General features: G+C 39.2%; 1 protein-coding gene across 1 annotated transcript in view; it reads left to right on the top strand.

The window, feature by feature from the left end:
• The window catches only part of LRRC9 (leucine rich repeat containing 9), a 716,419-nt gene that overhangs the window by 593,426 nt on the left and 99,807 nt on the right, over positions 1–23,186 (top strand). Inside the window, exon 29 of the mRNA XM_053705244.1 lies at positions 5,966–6,146. Coding sequence (XP_053561219.1) covers positions 5,966–6,146 — 181 coding nt within the window. The remainder of the gene's footprint in view (positions 1–5,965; positions 6,147–23,186) is intronic.

Genomic DNA, 23,186 nt, shown 5'->3' with positions numbered 1-23,186 from the left:
CAGGGGTGGACAACTTGGAAGAGGATTTTGTGAGCAGGCAGACTTTTCACCCAGGAGAGTGGGCCCTCCATCCGTAAGTGTTCTCAATGATAACTCTCAGATGGGGAGTTCCGGAGTTAGATCTGATGGCGTCTTGTCTAAACGCCAAGCTTCAAAAATACGTTTCAAGATCAAGGGATCCTCCAGCAGCTCTGGTCGACGCCCTGGTGGTGCCATGGGACTTTGGGCTAATTTATCCGTTCCCTCCGTTTGTTCTTCTTCCTTGGGTAATAGCCCGTGTCAAACAGGAGCAGGCTTCGGCGATTCTAATCGCCCCAGAGTGGCCCCGCAGAACTTGGTTTGCGGACCTGGTGAAGATGTCATCCTTTCCTCTGTGGAAATTGCCTCTGAGGATGGACCTTCTACTTCAGGGTCCCTTCCTACATCCAAACCTAGATTCTCTGAAGCTGACTGCTTGAAGATTGAACGCCTAGTTTTGTCTAGGCGTGGTTTTTCAGAAAAGGTTATTGATACCATGCTTCAGGTAAGATTTACCATAAGGTGTGGCGTAAATACATTTATTGGTGTGAATCTCTTGGAGTCGGGTGAGGGTTCCCCGTATTCTGTCCTTTCTTCAGGAGGGCCTGGAGAAAGGCTTGTCGGTCAATACTCTGAAGGGTCAGATCTCTGATCTTTTGATTCTTTTGCATAAACGTCTGGCAGACCTAACAGATGTTCAGTCCTTTGTTCAGGCCTTGGTTAGAATCAGACCTGTGTTTAAACCTGTTGCTCCTCCATGGAGCCTTAATCTTGTTCTTTGTTCCGTTTGAGCCTATGCACTCTGTTGATATTAAATTGCTATTTTGGAAAGTTTTGTTTCTCCTCGCTATTTCTTCTGCTCACAGAATTTCTGAGCTTTCGGCTCAGCAGTGTGATTCGCCTTACCTTATTTTTCATGCGGATAAGGCGGTTCTTCGTACTAAGTTGCGATTTCTTCCTAATGTAGTGTCGGACCGCAATATCAATCAGGAAATTGTTGTTCCTTCGTTCTGTCCTAATCCTTCTTCTCAGAAGGAACGTTTGTTGCATAACTTGGATGTTGTGCATGCTCTGAAATTCTATCTGCAGGCAACTAGAGATTTTTGGCAATCTACTGCTCTTTTCGTTGTTCTCTCTGGTAAGCAGAAGGCCACTTCTTCTACTCTTTCTTTCTGGCTGAGAAGTGTTATTCGGTTGGTTTATGAGACAGCTGGACAACAGCCTCCTGAGAGAATTACGGCTCATTCCACTAGGGCTGTCTCTTCTTCTTGGGCCTTCAAAAATTATGCTTCTGTGGAACAAATCTGCAAGGCAGCCACTTGTTCTTCACTGCATACTTTTTCCAAATTTTACAGCTGAGGCTTCTTTTGGGAGGAAAGTTCTTCAAGCGGTGGTGCTTTCTGTTTAGGTCCGCCTGTCTTGTTCTCCCTCCCTTCCATTCTGTGTCTCTAGCTTGGGTATTGGTTTCCACTAGTAATTGAATGGATTCTTGGACTCTCCATGCCAGAGAGTCCATGAACCGCCCTTAATTAATTTTAAGACGGCTTTTGTCTATTTTCAAACATCAGGCACCTCTATACCCTTGTGTCATCTTCTGTTTCCATATTCCTTCGGCTGAATGACTGGGGGTTTATGGGAAGTTTGAGTGATACTTAACAGCTCTGCTGGGGTGTTCTTTGCCTCCTCCTGGTGGCCAGAAGTTGAATTTCCACTAGTAATTGAATGGATGTGTGGACTCTCCATGCCAGGATAGAAAATAATTTATCAGGTAAGCATTAATTTTGTTTTTGTTTACTTTAGAAATTAAGGAAGTTTATGTTATTGAAGAGCGGTCTACCAGTCATTTAGATTCTTATTATAAAGCTGCTAAGGATATTTTTGAAGTTTTTCCAGTGGCTGATGCTCTAGCTGGGATTTTTTCTAAACAATGGTCTAAACCTGGTTTTAATTTAATCCAAGGTTTAAAAGAATGTATCCTCTTCCTGCTTCTAATATTGATCTTAGGAAAACTGTTCCTAAGGTGGATGGTGCCATTTCTACTTTGGCTGAACATACTACTGTCCCTCTTCATTATAGCACTTCTTTTAAAGACCCTTTGTATTGGAAACTTGAATCATTTCATAGAAAGGTTTGTCAGCAGGCAGGTTATCTTTTTAGACCGGCTATTGATGTTTCTGCTGCTGCTTCCACTTGGTTGGATAGTCTTTCTGATTTGTGAGGATTCTAACAGTGAAGATTTTTTTAATCTTTTGTGTTTGCTTAAATTTTATTGGAGATGCTGTCTTGGATATCATAAGGATTAATGCTAAAAGCATATTTTTGTCCTTTCTAGGCGAGCCTTATGGTTAAAATCATGGTCTACTGATGCAGTTTCTAATTCTAGACTCTTGAATATTTATTTTCAAGGAAAAAATAGTTTGGGACAGATTTCGATTTTATTATTTCCACCATTACTGGTGGTTAGGTAGCTTTTCTTCCCCAAGATAAGAAATCTAAGGTTAAATTTAAGGCTACAAACAGTCTTCCTTACATCAGAATAAGGAGCAAAAGTATGATTCCTCCTAAACTTAGCGGGGTTCCTCAGGTTGGAAACCAAGCTCTAATTTGAACAGGTCTAAGCAGGCCAGGAAGTCCACTCCTTCTCCCAAGTCCACATGAAGGTGTGGCCCTCAACCTAGATTATCTGGTAGGAGGCATGGTTTCAAAGGTTATCGGATAGGTTTCAGGGTGAGACCTCCCAGGAGGGTTTCTTTTGTCAAATGTTCTGAGAAATCCTTTGAAAGCTCAGGCTTTTCTTCATTCAGCCCTGGATCTGGAATCCATGGGTGTGATAGTTCCCATTCCTTTATTGTTCCCAAGAAAGAGGGAACTTACAGACCAGTTTCAGAGCTCTGAACAAGTTTGTATGAATTTCAACCTTCAAAATGGAGACAATTAGGTTAATTTTGCCTTTCATTCGGCAATGGCAATTTAAGTCCACAATAGATTTAGAGGATGCTTACCTCCATATTCCAATTCGCAAAGATCATTTTCAGTTTCTGAGGTTTGCTTTTCAGTTTGTTGCTCTTCCGTTTGGTCTGGCTACAGCTCCAAGGATCTTTACAAAGGTTCTGGGGGCTCTTTTGTCTGTCATCAGAGGTCAGGGAATAGCTGTATTTCCTTAACTGGACCATATCTTGGTACTAGCTACATCTTTACATTTAGCAGAATCTCACACCAACAGACTGTTGTTGTTTCTTCGTCAACATGGTTTGGAGGATCAATTTGCTAAAGAGTTCTTTGGTTCCTCAAACAAAGGTTACTCAGTCTCCATGAGTTTGTCTCTAACATATCAAAGAAGACTGAAGTTGGTTTCAGCCTGTCAAAATCTTTAGTTTTTCCGGTTTCCCACTTTTGCTCTTTGTATGGAGGTTCTAGGTCTTATGATTGCAGCATTGGATGCTTTTCCATTTGCTCGTATTCATTTGAGACCACTTCATCTTTGAATGCTTCAACAGTGGTGCAGGAATGATACTCTGTTGTCTTAGAAGATTTTGTTTTAGATTTCAAGGCAAGACAGTCTCTGTCTTGGTGACTGGATCTCCAACCTATTTTACAGTAGGCTTCTTTTGCTCGTCCTATTTGGTTTGTGATCACAGATACAAGTCTTTCATGATGGGGAGCTGTTTGTGGGTCTATGACAGCACATGTAGTTTGGGATCCTTGGGAGGTAAGGTTGCCTTTAAACATCTTAGAGCTTTGTGCAATTTTCAGAGCTGTTCAAGCTTGGCCCCTTCTGAAAGGAGAATCTTTTCTCCAGTTCCAGTCAGACACTGTCACAGCTGTGGCTTGTGTCAAAAATCAAGTAGGTACTTGCAGTCCTTTAGCCATAAGGGACGTTTTTCGAATTCTCTCTTGTGCAGAGGCAAATTGCTGTCTAATTTCAGCCATCCACATCCCAAGGGTTTTCAGTTGGGAAGCAAATTTTCTCAGTTGTCAGTTTCTTAATCCAGGTGAATTGTCTCTTCATCTGGAAATGTTCTCAGATTGTAGATCTTTGGGGTCTCCCAGAGGTAGACCTTATGACTTCTCGGTTGAACAACAAACTTCGAAGATACTTTGCAAGGTCAAGGGATCTTCAGGTAGAATTTGTGGATGCTCTGATGCCCCATGGTTATTTCAGCTGGCCTATGTGTTTCCAAGATCAGGCAGGAGACTTTGGCAGTTATTCTAATTGCTCCAGATTTGTCCCAAAGACTTTGGTTTGCAGATCTGGTTCAAATATCCAGTTGCCCTCCAGGGCCTCTTCCTCCAAGGCCGGACCTTCTTTGTCAAGATTTTTTTTTCAATACAGACCTGAAATCTCTAAACTTGATTGTATGGAGATTGAATGTTTAGTTCTTAAGCATACGGGTTTCTCTGAGTCTGTGATTGAAACCTCCCTAGTGGTAGGGAAGGTAATTCCCAGGAGTAAGGGATCGTGGACTCTGACGACTATGAAAGAAATGAATTTATCAGGTAAGCATAAATTATGTTTTTTTAGTAAAGCTTACACGGAAATTATTCAACTGACAAGGACATTGCTATTGAATAATGTAAAACTTTCTATTTATACTTTTTATTTTCGAGTAATGGGTTAAACTACATAAACAAATCAACTAAAAAAATTTGACACGTGCGTTTGCTTGTGTACAGAGGCCCAGCTTTAACAATGAGCCGGCAGACGGGGGCGTACATCTTCGCCCCTTTGCGCCCTGCATCATATCTAGCGAGCAGCAATACGCTGCCCACATTTAGCATTGCACACTACATGAAGTGTGCCACGCCGTTCCCTGCTCGTGTGCAGCTAATCGCACGCAAGCAGGGGCTGTCAATCTCTCTGGAAGGAAGTCCAGAAGGGATTTATATACACCACATAACAGCGGGCTTAATGGGTTAAGAAGCAGCAGTCTGATGATCTCTGCTTCTTAACTCTCAGCCGACGGGGCTCCGAAGCTGCTATCCCAGCAGCATAAATTCAGCAAAATTTGTGATTTTTTTAAATTTGTCTGAATCCGAATAAAAATGTCTACTCCACAAGTCTAACAAATAAAGAAGTTTATTTATAGTATGAACATTTTTTTTTTAAAACAAAAACCATAAAACATTTTTATATGAAAAAATTGTTTAATGTCCCTTTGCTAGTTCATTTACTTGCTTCACACTGTGATGATGATACAAAGAAAGCACAATAAAGTGTTAGTTGATTTACTGAAGACACAAAAGTGATGCACAGATGATACTTTACACAGCTAAGAGGATAAACAGCTACAATGAATACTGTTAATACGGCTATGAAGTTACTTATTGTACTATATAAATCTAGCTCACTACACCTATTTCCTGTGCTTTTTCCCTATCTTTTATATTGAGCTAGCTAGTATGTGTGTGTTTGTGTATATATGTACATATACGTTAATAAGGGCATTCCAGCCAAAACTGAAATGGTTCATCAATGCATTTCACTTTGGAATGTAAGAATTTATGCAATATACGTTAATTAGCACAAACGCTTCTAGTAAAAGTTATCACTGTTTTAAGAGAGAACTGTTACTGTGCATGCTTCATGCATGTCTTTGGAACAGTTTGTGTGCTCGGAGAGCTATCAGTGCCTTTTTTGTGTGCTTGCAATGACTCGATGTACATGATAAAGTCACAGCCAGCTCTCTGAGCAGACTCACTGTTAAAAATGCTAGGACATAAAGCATATTTAAATATGTCTCACATGCACAGAAAGCGCTCACACCAAAAACAGTGATACCTTTTCCTAGAAGTGTTTTTGCTAAAGCAAGTTTATTGCCAAATAGTGAAATGCATTGATGCGCATTTTAATTTTGTCTGGAATGTCCCTTTAAATCTCTTGTACTAAATGGATATTGGTTTTAAATCTGTTAAATGTGTACTGATTTGGTACTTTTCTTGTATGTAGACACCAGGTGCTAATACTGCAATGGATATGGGCCACACGGTTTCTACATTAGTGTTAACAAAGCCATCTCCACCACGCGTAGCCAGCGTTGGTCTTCCTGCAGGAATCTATCAATATGCCGGCAGTGACCTCCATTTAAATAATGCCCATGAAGACATCCTTCCAAATGATACAAATAAGTGTAAGTAAATTGCACCAGGTCGTGTGTTAAGAAATCACATTTCTATGCTTGCGTAAAGTATATACATACACACTAATGGAGGCTAAACATAAAAATCCTAATCATCGCACTAATTTCTGCTTTCATTCCAGATACACTCTCTTCCGTTGACTGGTTTGTGTTGAGCTCTGTGCCTCTTAAGTGCTAATTTCTGAACAAATTATTTTCTTCAAGGGGTTGTTGACATAATTGAACAACCCTAAACATGGCTTTTCGTTCAGGCTTTATGTATGAAAATCACAGACTAATTTCTAAACGTATGCCTAATGGTTAGAAACAAAAACATCAATCAGTAGCAATTTAAATGAGAACAAAATGTCAGCCTACAGCAATTAAGCAGAGACTGCCTGTATTGAAAATATGTTCTTTCAGTGTACTTAATATACTGCTATTAAGTATTCTTCATATACACAAAGACATTTAGTGTGCTTCAAATAGACACGACCTTTTATTCTGCTTCATAGACAGGCATTCATTTTGATTTGTATATAGACAGTCATTATTATTATTCTTTATTTATACAACATATTCTCCAGCACTAAGGGTCGGGCTAACAAAACATCATGAAAACAAAGCAGAACATACTAATTCAGAAATGGTTGAGGACCCTGTTTCTGTGAGATTTTGTAATCTTGGTAAATAAATTGATACGGGTAGAGGCAGTTTTTTTTATTGTTAAATTGAACAGGATGACGGTTATTATGGGTCAATCAGTAGTGTGGACAGATAGAATCTACAGTGTGGTACACAGCTCTTCTAAGGAAGTAGTTTTTACTTTAAATAGGGTAGGTCAGGTCAGGTGCCTTTTTGATCTTAAGTCATAACTTGTTTCCAGGGTAAAAGGGGACATCGGTTGCACTGAGCATAGCTAGTTTTACAACAGCAATCCTGAGGTTTATATTATTACTTGTAGATGTGTTGTAATGATTTTTTTCCTATGATTCTGAATTACAAAAATACTCACTTAGAAGTGGTGTTGCACCATATTTGTCTCTGATATTGTTGATTTGTGTTGGCATTTCTATTACAATCCAGAAGGAGAACTCTATTGAGCATGCGCATGCAGCTATACAAAGGATATACAAAGGCTATTTAAAGGTACAAAGAGGGAGGGAATTTCACAGAGCAGGTGTTAAATGGAAAACTCTTGTAGGCAGACACGGCAGAGGTGACTAAATAGGGGGCATATAGGTATGTAAACTCTAATGTGGGGTATAAAGGAGGTGGGCATTGTAGGGTACAGTATTCTGCTAATGAGAATGCTCATAAGGAAAAATGATAAGGGGGAATCAGTCTGGAAAAGCATTTACATATTTTGAAGGGAAACCAGTAGGATGTAAAGACCAATTGGTGAGGAGCTGCACTAGTCAAGGTGGGATATAAGAGAGTTAATTGTTGTCTGTTTATAAGCAGACATGCCCTGTGCTTCCTTTACAAACAGACATTTGCTGCATGTTTCATACTCACATTATATACACAAGAGCCATTACTATAATCACATCCTCACGGCTAATAACTGTACATCACAAACAAAGAAATACTTACTGTACTTTATATACACGCAGCAAATACTTACATCATAATAACTCAGCCATTAAGTGTGCATCATATATATACAGCATTCTATTGTGCATCATATACTGTATATACAGCATTCTATTGTGCATCATATACTGTATATACAGCATTCTATTGTGCATCATATACTGTATATACAGCATTCTATTGTGCATCATATACTGTATATACAGCATTCTATTGTGCATCATATATTCACAGCATTCTATTGTGCATCATATATTCACAGCATTCTATTGTGCATCATATATACACAGCATTCTATTGTGCATCATATATACACAGCATTCTATTGTGCATCATATATACACAGCATTCTATTGTGCATCATATATACACAGCATTCTATTGTGCATCATATATACACAGCATTCTATTGTGCATCATATATACACAGCATTCTATTGTGCATCATATATACACAGCATTCTATTGTGCATCATATATACACAGCATTCTATTGTGCATCATATATACACAGCATTCTATTGTGCATCATATATACACAGCATTCTATTGTGCATCATATACTGTATATACAGCATTCTATTGTGCATCATATATTCACAGCATTCTATTGTGCATCATATATTCACAGCATTCTATTGTGCATCATATATACACAGCATTCTATTGTGCATCATATATACACAGCATTCTATTGTGCATCATATATACACAGCATTCTATTGTGCATCATATATACACAGCATTCTATTGTGCATCATATATTCACAGCATTCTATTGTGCATCATATATACACAGCATTCTATTGTGCATCATATATACACAGCATTCTATTGTGCATCATATATTCACAGCATTCTATTGTGCATCATATATACACAGCATTCTATTGTGCATCATATATACACAGCATTCTATTGTGCATCATATATACACAGCATTCTATTGTGCATCATGTATATACAGCATTCTATTGTGCATCATATATACACAGCATTCTATTGTGCATCATATATACACAGCATTCTATTGTGCATCATATATACACAGCATTCTATTGTGCATCATATATACACAGCATTCTATTGTGCATCATATATACACAGCATTCTATTGTGCATCATATATACACAGCATTCTATTGTGCATCATATACTGTATATACAGCATTCTATTGTGCATCATATACTGTATATACAGCATTCTATTGTGCATCATATATTCACAGCATTCTATTGTGCATCATATATTCACAGCATTCTATTGTGCATCATATATACACAGCATTCTATTGTGCATCATATATACACAGCATTCTATTGTGCATCATATATACACAGCATTCTATTGTGCATCATATACTGTATATACAGCATTCTATTGTGCATCATATATACACAGCATTCTATTGTGCATCATATATACACAGCATTCTATTGTGCATCATATACTGTATATACAGCATTATATTGTGCATCATATATACACAGCATTCTATTGTGCATCATATATACACAGCATTCTATTGTGCATCATATACTGTATATACAGCATTCTATTGTGCATCATATACTGTATATACAGCATTCTATTGTGCATCATATATTCACAGCATTCTATTGTGCATCATATATACACAGCATTCTATTGTGCATCATATACTGTATATACAGCATTCTATTGTGCATCATATACTGTATATACAGCATTCTATTGTGCATCATATATTCACAGCATTTTATTGTGCATCATATATACACAGCATTCTATTGTGCATCATATATACACAGCATTCTATTGTGCATCATATATATACAGCATTCTATTGTGCATCATATATACACAGCATTCTATTGTGCATCATATATACAGCATTCTATTGTGCATCATATATACAGCATTCTATTGTGCATCATATATATACAGCATTCTATTGTGCATCATATATATACAGCATTCTATTGTGCATCATATATACACAGCATTCTATTGTGCATCATATATACACAGCATTATATTGTGCATCATATATACACAGCATTCTATTGTGCATCATATATACACAGCATTCTATTGTGCATCATATATACACAGCATTCTATTGTGCATCATATATACACAGCATTCTATTGTGCATCATATATACACAGCATTCTAGTGTGCATCATATATACACAGCATTCTATTGTGCATCATATATACACAGCATTCTATTGTGCATCATGTATACACAGCATTCTATTGTGCATCATGTATACACAGCATTCTATTGTGCATCATGTATACACAGCATTCTATTGTGCATCATGTATACACAGCATTCTATTGTGCATCATATATACACAGCATTCTATTGTGCATCATATATACACAGCATTCTATTGTGCATCATATATACACAGCATTCTATTGTGCATCATATATACACAGCATTCTATTGTGCATCATATATACACAGCATTCTATTGTGCATCATATATACACAGCATTCTATTGTGCATCATATATACACAGCATTCTATTGTGCATCATATATACACAGCATTCTATTGTGCATCATATATACACAGCATTCTATTGTGCATCATGTATACACAGCATTCTATTGTGCATCATGTATACACAGCATTCTATTGTGCATCATATATACACAGCATTCTATTGTGCATCATATATACACAGCATTCTATTGTGCATCATATATACACAGCATTCTATTGTGCATCATGTATACACAGCATTCTATTGTGCATCATGTATACACAGCATTCTATTGTGCATCATGTATACACAGCATTCTATTGTGCATCATGTATACACAGCATTCTATTGTGCATCATGTATACACAGCATTCTATTGTGCATCATGTATACACAACATTCTATTGTGCATCATGTATATACAGCATTCTATTGTGCATCATGTATACACAGCATTCTATTGTGCATCATATATACACAGCATTCTATTGTGCATCATATATACACAGCATTCTATTGTGCATCATATATACACAGCATTCTATTGTGCATCATGTATACACAGCATTCTATTGTGCATCATGTATATACAGCATTCTATTGTGCATCATGTATACACAGCATTCTATTGTGCATCATATATACACAGCATTATATTGTGCATCATATATACACAGCATTATATTGTGCATCATATATACACAGCATTATATTATGCATCATGTATACACAGCATTATATTGTGCATCATATATACACAGCATTCTATTGTGCATCATATATACATATCATTCTATTGTGCATCATATATACACAGCATTCTATTGTGCATCATATATACACAGCATTCTGTTGTGCAGCATATATATACAGCATTCTATTGTGCATCATATATATACAGCATTCTATTGTGCATCATGTATACACAGCATTCTATTGTGCATCATGTATACACAGCATTCTATTGTGCATCATGTATACACAGCATTATATTGTGCATCATATATACAAAGCATTCTATTGAGCATCATATATACACAGCATTCTATTGTGCATCATATATACACAGCATTCTATTGTGCATCATATATACACAGCATTCTATTGTGCATCATATATACACAGCATTCTATTGTGCATCATATATACAAAGGATATACATTGTGCATCATGTATAAACAGCATTATATTGTGCATCATGTATACACAGCATTATATTGTGCATCATATATACACAGCATTATATTGTGCATCATGTATACACAGCATTATATTGTGCATCATATATACACAGCATTCTATTGTGCATCATATATACACAGCATTCTATTGTGCATCATATATACACAGCATTCTATTGTGCATCATATATACAAAGGATATACATTGTGCATCATGTATACACAGCATTATATTGTGCATCATGTATACACAGCATTATATTGTGCATCATATATACACAGCATTATATTGTGCATCATGTATACACAGCATTATATTGTGCATCATATATACACAGCATTCTATTGTGCATCATATATACACAGCATTCTATTGTGCATCATATATACACAGCATTATATTGTGCATCCTATATACAAAGGATATACATTGTGCACCATATATAAACATAAATCAATTGTGCATCATATATACACAACAATCCATTGTGCATCATATATACACAACAATCCATTGTGCATCATATATACACAGAAATCAATTTGTGCATCATATATACACAGAAATCAATTGTGCATCATATATACACAACAATCCATTGTGCATCATATATACACAGAAATCCATTGTGCATCATATATACACAACAATACATTGTGCATAATATATACACACTTACACAGCATTCTATTGTGCATAATTTATACACTGCATTCCATTGTGCATCATGTATGCACAGCATTTTATTGTGCATCATACATACAAAGTGTTTTATTGTGCATCACGTATACACAGCATTCTAGTGTGCATCATATATACACAGCATTCTATTGTGCATCATATATACACAGCATTCTATTGTGCATCATATATACACAGCATTCTATTGTGCATCATATATACACAGCATTCTATTGTGCATCATATATACACAGCATTCTATTGTGCATCATATATACACAGCATTCTATTGTGCATCATGTATACACAGCATTCTATTGTGCATCATGTATACACAGCATTCTATTGTGCATCATATATACACAGCATTCTATTGTGCATCATATATACACAGCATTCTATTGTGCATCATATATACACAGCATTCTATTGTGCATCATATATACACAGCATTCTATTGTGCATCATATATACACAGCATTGATTCTATTGTGCATCATATAAACACATAAATCCATGGAGCATCATATATACACAGAAATCCATTGTGCATCTTATACACAACAATCCATTGTGCATCATATATACAAAACAATCCATTGTGCATCATATATACACAGACATCCACTGTGCATCATATATACACAGAAATCCACTGTGCATCATATATACACAGAAATCCACTGTGCATCATATATACACAGAAATCCACTGTGCATCATATATACACAGAAATCCACTGTGCATCATATATACCCAGAAATCCACTGTGCATCATATATACACAGAAATCCATTGTGCATCATGTATACACAGCATTCTGTTGTGCATCATGTATACACAGCATTCTGTTGTGCATCATATTTACACAGACATCCATTGTGCAACATATACAGTATCCCACAAAAGTGAGTACACCCCTCACATTTTTGTAAATATTTCTCTTGTTAAGTGTGTTCAGTCCACGGGTCATCCATTACTTATGGGATATATTCTCCTTCCCAACAGGAAGTTGCAAGAGGATCACCCAAGCAGAGCTGCTATATAGCTCCTCCCCTCACATGTCATATCCAGTCATTCTCTTGCAAAGCTCATTAAAGAAGGAGGTCGCGGGAGGAGTTGGAGTTTTTACTTAATTATTCTTCAATCAAAAGTTTGTTATTTTAAATGGCACCGGAGTGTGCTGTTTTTCTATCTCAGGCAGTATTTGGAAGAAGAAACTGCCTGCGTTTTTCTATGATCTTAGCAGGCGTAACTAAGATCCACTGGCTGTTCTCGACATTCTGAGGAGTGGGGTAACTTCAGAACATGGGAATAGCATGCGGGGTCCCCCGCAAACGAGGTATGTGCAGTACAATATTTTCTGGGAATTGAATTGAAACACTGCTGTTACCCGTATGATGTAAGTACAGCCTTAAATGCAGTAGTAGTGACTGGTATCAGGCTGATAAATGTATGCACAGTAGAGTTATTTTTTAGGGACTAGAATTTGACTGAGAAAATACTGTTAATACTGAAATAATGCTTAAGCCTTATCTGCAGTGGAAGCGACTGGTAGCAGGCTTAGTGATAACTTTGCATGACATTAAAAGAAGTTTGTTTTTAAAAAAACGTTTACTGGCATGTTATTCGTTTTTGTGAGGTACTTTGGTGATAAATCCTTTTGGGCATTAATTTTTTCTTTTTTTCCACATGGCTAACGTATATTTCTGCATAGAAACCGTTATATCAGGTCTCCCACTGTTGTAAATGAGCGGGAGGGGCCTTTTTTAGCGCCTTGTTGCGCAGTTAAAATTCTAGCACAGTCTTCCTGCTTTTTCCTCCTTGATCCAGGACGTCTCTAGAGAGCTCAGGGGTCTTCAAAATTCGTTTTTGAGGGAGGTAATCAGTCACAGCAGACCTGTGACAGTGTGTTAGACTGTGATAAAAACGTTAAATATTAATTTGATATCCGTTTTTTTGGGTACTGAGGGGTTAATCATCCTTTTGCTAATGGGTGCAATCCTCTGCTAATTAATACATTTAAAGAATTGTTGACTATAACTGAATTAGTTCTTTGTTATTCAACTGTGTTTTTTAAAAAGCGCTGCAGCGTTTTTTATATTGCTTGTGAACTTATTGAAAGTAATTTCCAAGCTTGCTAGCTTCATTGCTAGTCTGTTTAAACATGTCTGATACAGAGGAATCTGCTTGTTCATTATGTTTAAAAGCCGATGTGGAGCCCAATAGAACTATGTGTACCAATTGTATTGATATTACTTTGAATAAAAGTCAATCTGTACCGATAAAGAAATTATCACCAGACAACGAGGGGGCAGTTATGCCGTCTAACTCTCCTCACGTGTCCGTACCTTCGTCTCCCGCTCGGGAGGTGCGTAAGATTGAGGCGCCAAGTACATCAAGGCCCTTACAAATCACTTTACATGATATGGCTAATGTTATGAAAGAAGTATTATACAATATGCCCGAGTTAAGAGGCAAGCGCAACAGTTCTGGGTTAAGGACAGAGCGCGCCGATGACACGAGAGCCATGTCTGATACTGCGTCACAATTTGCAGAACATGAGGACGGAGAGCTTCATTCTGTGGATGACGGTTCTGATTCGGGGAGACCGGATTCAGAAATTTCAAATTTTAAATTTAAGCTTGAGAACCTCCGCGTGTTGCTAGGGGAGGTGTTAGCGGCTCTGAATGATTGTGACACGGTTGCAATCCCAGAGAAACTATGTAGGCTGGATAAATACTACGCGGTACCGGTGTGTACTGACGTTTTTCCTATACCAATAAGGCTTACAGAGATTATTAGTAAGGAGTGGGATAGACCCGGTGTGCCTTTTTCCCCTCCTCCGATATTTAGAAAAATGTTCCCTATAGACACCACCACACGAGACTTATGGCAGATGGTCCCTAAGGTGGAGGGAGCAGTTTCTACTTTAGCCAAGCGTACCACTATCCCGATGGAGGATAGCTGTGCTTTCTCAGATCCAATGGATACAAAATTAGAGGGTTATCTTAAGAAAATGTTTGTTCAACAAGGTTTTATATTACAGCCTCTTGCATGCATTGCGCCTGTCACTGCTGCAGCGGCATTCTGGTTTGAGTCTCTGGAAGAGGCGATTCGCACAGCACCATTGGATGAGTCTTTGAGCAAGATTAGAACCCTTAAGCTGGCTAATGCGTTTGTTTCGGATGCCGTAGTGCATTTAACCAAACTTACGGCTAAGAATTCCGGATTCGCCATACAGGCGCGCAGAGCGCTATGGCTTAAATCCTGGTCAGCAGATGTAACTTCTAAGTCTAAACTACTAAACATTCCTTTCAAAGGGCAGACCTTATTCGGGCCCGGCTTGAAGGAAATTATTGCTGACATTACTGGAGGTAAGGGCCACACCCTTCCTCAGGACAGGGCCAAAGCAAAGGCCAAACAGTCTAATTTTCGTGCCTTTCGTAATTTCAAGGCAGGAGCAGCATCAACTTCCTCCGCTCCAAAACAGGAAGGAACTACTGCTCGTTACAGACAGGGTTGGAAAGGCAACCAGTCATGGAACAAGGGCAAGCATGAAGACAGGGCCCCCTTTCCGGAGACGGATCTAGTGGGGGGCAGACTTTCTCTCTTCGCCCAGGCTTGGGCAAGAGATGTACAGGATCCCTGGACGTTGGAGATTATATCTCGGGGATACCTTCTGGATTTCAAAACTTCTCCTCCACAAGGGAGGTTTCATCTGTCAAGGTTATCAACAAACCTAGTAAAGAAAGAGGCATTTCTACAATGTGTACAAGACCTCTTAGTGATGGGAGTGATCCACCCAGTTCCGCGAACGGAACAGGGGCAAGGGTTTTATTCAAATCTGTTTGTGGTTCCCAAGAAAGAGGGAACCTTCAGACCAATCTTAGATTTAAAGATCTTAAACAAATTCCTAAGGGTTCCGTCGTTCAAGATGGAAACCATTCGGACCATCCTACCCATGATCCAAGAGGGTCAATATATGACCACAGTGGATTTAAAGGATGCCTACCTTCACATACCGATTCACAAAGATCATTATCGGTACCTAAGGTTTGCCTTTCTAGACAGGCATTACCAGTTTGTAGCGCTTCCCTTCGGGTTAGCTACAGCCCCGAGAATTTTTACAAAGGTTCTGGGCTCTCTTCTGGCGGTACTAAGACAACGAGGCATAGCGGTGGCTCCGTACCTAGACGACATTCTGATACAAGCGTCAAGTTTTCAAAATGCAAAGTCTCATACAGAGATAGTTCTAGCATTTCTGAGGTTGCATGGGTGGAAAGTGAACGTGGAAAAGAGTTCTCTGTTACCACTCACAAGGGTCCCTTTTCTAGGGACTCATAGATTCTGTAGAGATGAAAATTTACCTGACGGAGTCCAGGTTATCGAAGATTCTCAATGCTTGCCGTGTCCTTCACTCCATTCCAAGCCCATCAGTAGCTCAGTGCATGGAAGTAATCGGCTTAATGGTCGCGGCAATGGACATAGTGCCATTTGCGCGCCTACATCTCAGACCGCTGCAACTGTGCATGCTAAGTCAATGGAACGGGGATTACTCAGATCTGTCCCCTTTGCTAAATCTGGACCAGGAGACCAGAGATTCTCTTCTCTGGTGGTTGTCACGGGTTGTCCAAAGGAATGACTTTTCGCAGACCAGATTGGACGATTGTAACAACAGACGCCAGCCTACTAGGCTGGGGAGCAGTCTGGAACTCCCTGATGGCTCAGGGATCGTGGACTCAGGAGGAGAAACTCCTCCCAATAAACATTCTAGAATTAAGAGCAATATTCAATGCTCTTCTAGCTTGGCCTCAGTTAGCAACACTGAGGTTCATCAGATTTCAGTCGGACAACATCACGACTGTGGCTTACATCAATCATCAAGGGGGAACAAGGAGTTCCCTAGCGATGTTGGAAGTCTCGAAGATAATTCGCTGGGCAGAGTCTCACTCTTGCCACCTGTCAGCGATCTACATCCCAGGCGTGGAGAACTGGGAGGCGGATTTTCTAAGTCGCCAGACTTTTCATCCGGGGGAGTGGGAACTTCACCCGGAGGTATTTGCTCAACTGATTCATCGTTGGGGCAAACCGGATCTGGATCTCATGGCATCTCGCCAGAACGCCAAGCTTCCTTGTTACGGATCCAGGTCCAGGGACCCGGGAGCGGTGCTGGTAGATGCACTAGCAGCCCCTTGGGTTTTCAACATAGCTTATGTGTTTCCACCTTTTCCGTTGCTACCTCGACTGATTGCCAGGATCAAACAGGAGAGAGCATCGGTGATTCTGATAGCGCCTGCGTGGCCACGCAGGACCTGGTATGCAGACCTAGTGGACATGTCGTCCTGTCCACCATGGTCTCTACCCCTGAGGCAGGACCTTCTAATTCAGGGTCCTTTCAACCATCCAAACCTAATTTCTCTGAGGCTGACTGCTTGGAAATTGAACGCTTGATTCTATCAAAGCATGGGTTTTCGGATTCGGTTATTGATACATTAATACAGGCTCGGAAACCTGTTACCAGAAAAATTTACCACAAGATATGGCGTAAATATTTATATTGGTGTGAATCCAAGAGTTACTCATGGAGTAAGGTTAGGATTCCTAGGATATTGTCTTTTCTACAAGAGGATTTAGAAAAGGGCTTATCCGCTAGTTCACTAAAGGGACAGATTTCTGCTCTGTCTATTCTTTTACACAAGCGTCTGGCAGAGAATCCAGACGTCCAGGCTTTTTGTCAGGCTTTGGCTAGGATTAAGCCTGTGTTTAAAGCTGTTGCTCCTCCGTGGAGCTTAAACTTGGTTCTTAAAGTTCTTCAGGGTGTTCCGTTTAAACCCCTTCATTCCATTAATATTAAGCTTTTATCTTGGAAAGTTCTGTTTTTGATGGCTATTTCCTCGGCTCGAAGAGTCTCTGAGTTATCTGCCTTACATTGTGATTCTCCTTATCTGATCTTTCATTCAGACAAGGTAGTCCTGCGTACTAAACCTGGGTTTTTACCTAAGGTTGTTTCTAACAGGAATATCAATCAAGAGATTGTTGTTCCATCTTTATGTCCTAATCCTTCTTCAAAGAAGGAACGTCTTTTGCATAATCTAGACGTGGTCCGTGCCCTGAAGTTCTACTTACAGGCAACTAAAGATTTTCGACAAACTTCTTCTCTGTTTGTCGTTTACTCTGGACAGAGGAGAGGTCAAAAGGCTTCGGCTACCTCTCTCTCTTTTTGGCTTCGTAGCATAATACGCTTAGCCTATGAGACTGCTGGACAGCAGCCCCCTGAAAGAATTACAGCTCATTCCACTAGAGCTGTGGCTTCCACCTGGGCCTTTAAGAATGAGGCCTCTGTTGAACAGATTTGCAAGGCTGCAACTTGGTCTTCACTTCATACTTTTTCCAAATTTTACAAATTTGACACTTTTGCTTCTTCGGAGGCTGTTTTTGGGAGAAAGGTTCTACAGGCAGTGGTTCCTTCTGTTTAATGTTCCTGCCTTGTCCCTCCCATCATCCGTGTACTTTAGCTTTGGTATTGGTATCCCATAAGTAATGGATGACCCCGTGGACTGAACACACTTAACAAGAGAAAACATAATTTATGCTTACCTGATAAATTTATTTCTCTTGTAGTGTGTTCAGTCCACGGCCCGCCCTGTCTATTTGAGGCAGGTTCTAAATTTTAAATTATAACTCCAGTCACCACTGCACCCTATAGTTTCTCCTTTCTCGTCTTGTTTCGGTCGAATGACTGGATATGACATGTGAGGGGAGGAGCTATATAGCAGCTCTGCTTGGGTGATCCTCTTGCAACTTCCTGTTGGGAAGGAGAATATATCCCATAAGTAATGGATGACCCGTGGACTGAACACACTACAAGAGAAATAAATTTATCAGGTAAGCATAAATTATGTTTTTATTATATCTTTTCATGTGAGAACACTGAAGAAATTACACTTTGCTACAATCTAAAGTAGTGAGTGTACAGTCTGTATAACAGTGTGTGCTGTCCCCTCAAAATAACTCTGCACACAGCCAATAATGTCTAAACCATTGGCAACAAAAGTGTGTACACCCTTAAGTGGAAATGTCCAAAATTGGCCCGATTAGCCATTTTCCCTCCCCGGTGTCATGTTACTCGTTAGTGTTACAAGGTCTCAGGTGTAAATGGGGAGTAGGTGTGTTAAATTTGGCGTTATCGCTCTCACACACTCTCTCATACTGGTCACTGTAAGTTCAACATGGTACCTCATGGCAAAGAGGTGAAGAATTGTTGCTCTACATAAATAAGTGGAAATGTCCAAATTGGGCCCAAAGTTTCAATATTTTGTGTGAGCACCATTATTTCTTTCATGTAAATGGCAAGAGTCCATGAGCTAGTGACGTATGGGATATACATTCCTACCAGGAGGGGGCAAAGTTTCCCAAACCTCAAAATGCCTATAAATACACCTTCCACCACACTTACACCTTAGTTTTACAAACTTTACCTCCTATGGAGGTGGTGAAGTAAGTTTGTGCTTGATTCCTTCTATGATAAGCGCTTCTAAGCATTTTGAAGCACAATTCCTCTCAGAGTACAGTGTTTGTCAGAGGGATGTGAAGAGAGTATCGCCTGTTGATTTTTATGGTTTCACTCATGGGAAATCTTTTCAAGGGTTCTCTGTTATCGGTCGTAGGGATTCATCTCCTACCTCCCTTTTCAGATCAACGATATACCATTACCTCTGCTGATAGTTTTCAGTACTGGTTTGGCTGTCTGCTATATGTGGATGAGTGTCTTTCGGTAAGTATGTATCATTGTTTAAGACACTCGCAGCTATGTTTGGTGCTTTACGTATTAATATAAAGTTTTAAATACATGTATTTACTTATATTTGCCATTTGTCTGTGTATTTCCCTTTGCAGTCTAACAGTTTCAGTATGGGAATCATGTTTTAGGAAGTCATTTTTTTAATATTTTCTTACCTGGGGTTTAGTCTTTTTTTTCCAGTTTGACTCTTTTTTCCTTAATTTTGCAAGCAAATCTAGGCTCGTGAGGGTATTTTTGGAGCAAAAATGTTTTTACGCGAATTTGCATCTATAGTGTCGCAAGTTTCGTAATTTCCTGCGCCTTTATTGACGTTTGCTTGTTTGGTGCGAAGTTGTGCGTGTTATGACGCGAGTTGCATCATTTCTGGATAAATATTTTTTGGTTATATTACCCCACTTCCGTTACGCTCCTTGCTCTCTTTATATCTATGCTGTTTTCTTTTCTGCCTATTTAGCATATACATTTTTCCCATTCCTGAAACTGCTAAATGAGGAAATTGGATATTTTGTTTAAATGTTATTTTTTCTTTTACATTTTGCAAGATGTCTCAGTCTGATCCTGTCTCAGAAGATACTGTAGGAACCATGCTGCATGAACACAGTTCTACCAAAGCTAAGTCTATCTGTTGTAAGCAAGCTGAGGTTATATCTCCGGCTTTATTATGTAACAGTTGTCATGATAAGCTTTTGCATGCAGATAATGTTTCTATTAGTACTAGTACAGCGTCTGTTGTTCCCTCAATATCCAATGTACATGATATCCCTGTTGATATGAAAAATTATATTGCTGTTGCAATACAGAAGGCTATGTCTACTATTCCACCTTCTAATAAACGTAAAAGGTCTTTTAAAACTTCTCATAAAACTGATGAAATTTTTAATGATTGACAACATACCGAAATATCCTCCTCTGAAGAGGAGCTCTCTGGTTCAGAAGATCTTACTTCAGACATTGAAATTGATAAATCTTCTTATCTTTTTAAGATTGAATATATTCAGTCTTTCTTGAAAGAAGTATTGGTTACTTTGGTTATTGAGGAGTCTGGTCCTCTTGATAACAAAACCAGTAAACGTTTAAATTCTGTTTTCTCTTGTTAAGTGTATCCAGTCCACGGATCATCCATTACTTGTGGGATATTCTCCTTCCCAACAGGAAGTTGCAAGAGGATCACCCACAGCAGAGCTGCTATATAGCTCCTCCCCTCACTGCCATATCCAGTCATTCTCTTGCAACTCTCAACTAAGATGGAGGTCGTAAGAGGACTGTGGTGTTTTATACTTAGTTTATTTCTTCAATCAAAAGTTTGTTATTTTTAAATGGTACCGGAGTGTACTGTTTATCTCAGGCAGTATTTAGAAGAAGAATCTGCCTGCGTTTTCTATGATCTTAGCATAAGTAACTAAGATCCTTTGCTGTTCTCACATATTCTGAGGAGTGAGGTAACTTCAGAGGGGGAATAGCGTGCAGGTTTTCCTGCAATAAGGTATGTGCAGTTAAAATATTTTTCTAGGGATGGAATTTGCTAGAAAATGCTGCTGATACCGAAGTAATGTAAGTAAAGCCTTAAATGCAGTGATAGCTACTGGTATCAGGCTTATTAATAGAGATACATACTCTTATAAAAGTGTATTTTAAAACGTTTGCTGGCATGTTTAATCGTTTTTTACCTATGTTTGGTGATAAAACTTATTGGGGCTTAGTTTTTTCCACATGGCTGGCTTGAATTTTGCCTAGAAACAGTTCCCTGAGGCTTCCCACTGTTGTAATATGAGTGGGAGGGGCCTATTTTGGCGTTTTTTGGCACAGCAGAAAATTACAGACACAGACATCCAGCTTCTTCCTGCATGATCCAGGACTTCTCTGAAGGGCTCAAAAGGCTTCAAAAGTCGTATTGAGGGAGGTAAAAAGCCACAGTAGAGCTGTGGCAGTTGTTGTGACTGTTTAAAAAACGTTTTTGTCATTTGTTATTCCGTTTTTGGTATTAAGGGGTAAATCATCATTTTGCAAGTGGGTGCAATGCTCTGCTAACTTATTACATACACTGTAAAAATTTCGTTAGTGTAACTGCATTTTTTCACTGTTATTTCAAAATTTGGGAAAATTTGTGTTTCTTAAAGGCACAGTAACGTTTTTTATATTGCTTGTAAACTTGTTTTAAAGTGTTTTCCAAGCTTGCTAGTCTCATTGCTAGTCTGTTTAAACATGTCTGACACAGAGGAACCTACTTGTTCATTATGTTTGAAAGCCATGGTGGAGCCCCATAGGAGAATGTGTACTAAATGTATTGATTTCACCTTAAACAGTAAAGATCAGTCTTTATCTATAAAAGAATTATCACCAGAGGGTTCTGTCGAGGGGGAAGTTATGCCGACTAACTCTCCCCACGTGTCAGACCCTTCGCCTCCCGCTCAGGGGACGCACGCTAATATGGCGCCAATTACATCAGGGACGCCCATAGCGATTACCTTGCAGGACATGGCTGCAATCATGAATAATACCCTGTCAGAGGTATTATCTAGATTGCCTGAATTAAGAGGCAAGCGCGATAGCTCTGGGGTTAGGAGAGATACAGAGCGCGCAAATGCTGTTAGAGCCATGTCTGATACTGCGTCACAGTATGCAGAACATGAGGACGGAGAGCTTCAGTCTGTGGGTGACATCTCTGACTCGGGGAAACCTGATTCAGAGATTTCTAATTTTAAATTTAAGCTTGAGAACCTCCGTGTATTGCTTGGGGAGGTATTAGCTGCTCTGAATGACTGTAACACAGTTGCAATTCCAGAGAAATTGTGTAGGCTGGATAGATACTATGCGGTGCCGGTGTGTACTGACGTTTTTCCTATGCCTAAAAGGCTTACAGAAATTATTAGCAAGGAGTGGGATAGACCCGGTGTGCCCTTTTCCCCACCTCCTATATTTAGAAAAATGTTTCCAATAGACGCCACTACACGGGACTTATGGCAGACGGTCCCTAAGGTGGAGGGAGCAGTTTCTACTTTAGCAAAGCGTACCACTATCCCGGTTGAGGACAGTTGTGCTTTTTCAGATCCAATGGATAAAAAATTGGAGGGTTACCTTAAGAAAATGTTTATTCAACAAGGTTTTATTTTACAGCCCCTTGCATGCATTGCGCCTGTCACTGCTGCGGCGGCATTCTGGTTTGAGGTCCTGGAAGAGGCCATCCAGACAGCTCCATTGAATGAAATTATTGACAAGCTTAGAACGCTTAAGCTAGCTAACTCATTTGTTTCTGATGCCATTGTTCATTTAACTAAACTAACTGCTAAGAATTCCGGATTCGCCATCC

Source organism: Bombina bombina, chromosome 1 (assembly GCF_027579735.1).
Source record: "Bombina bombina isolate aBomBom1 chromosome 1, aBomBom1.pri, whole genome shotgun sequence".
Taxonomy (NCBI): domain Eukaryota; kingdom Metazoa; phylum Chordata; class Amphibia; order Anura; family Bombinatoridae; genus Bombina; species Bombina bombina.
Note: the sequence above shows the minus strand (reverse complement) of the source record. Positions and strands in the feature narration are given on the sequence as shown.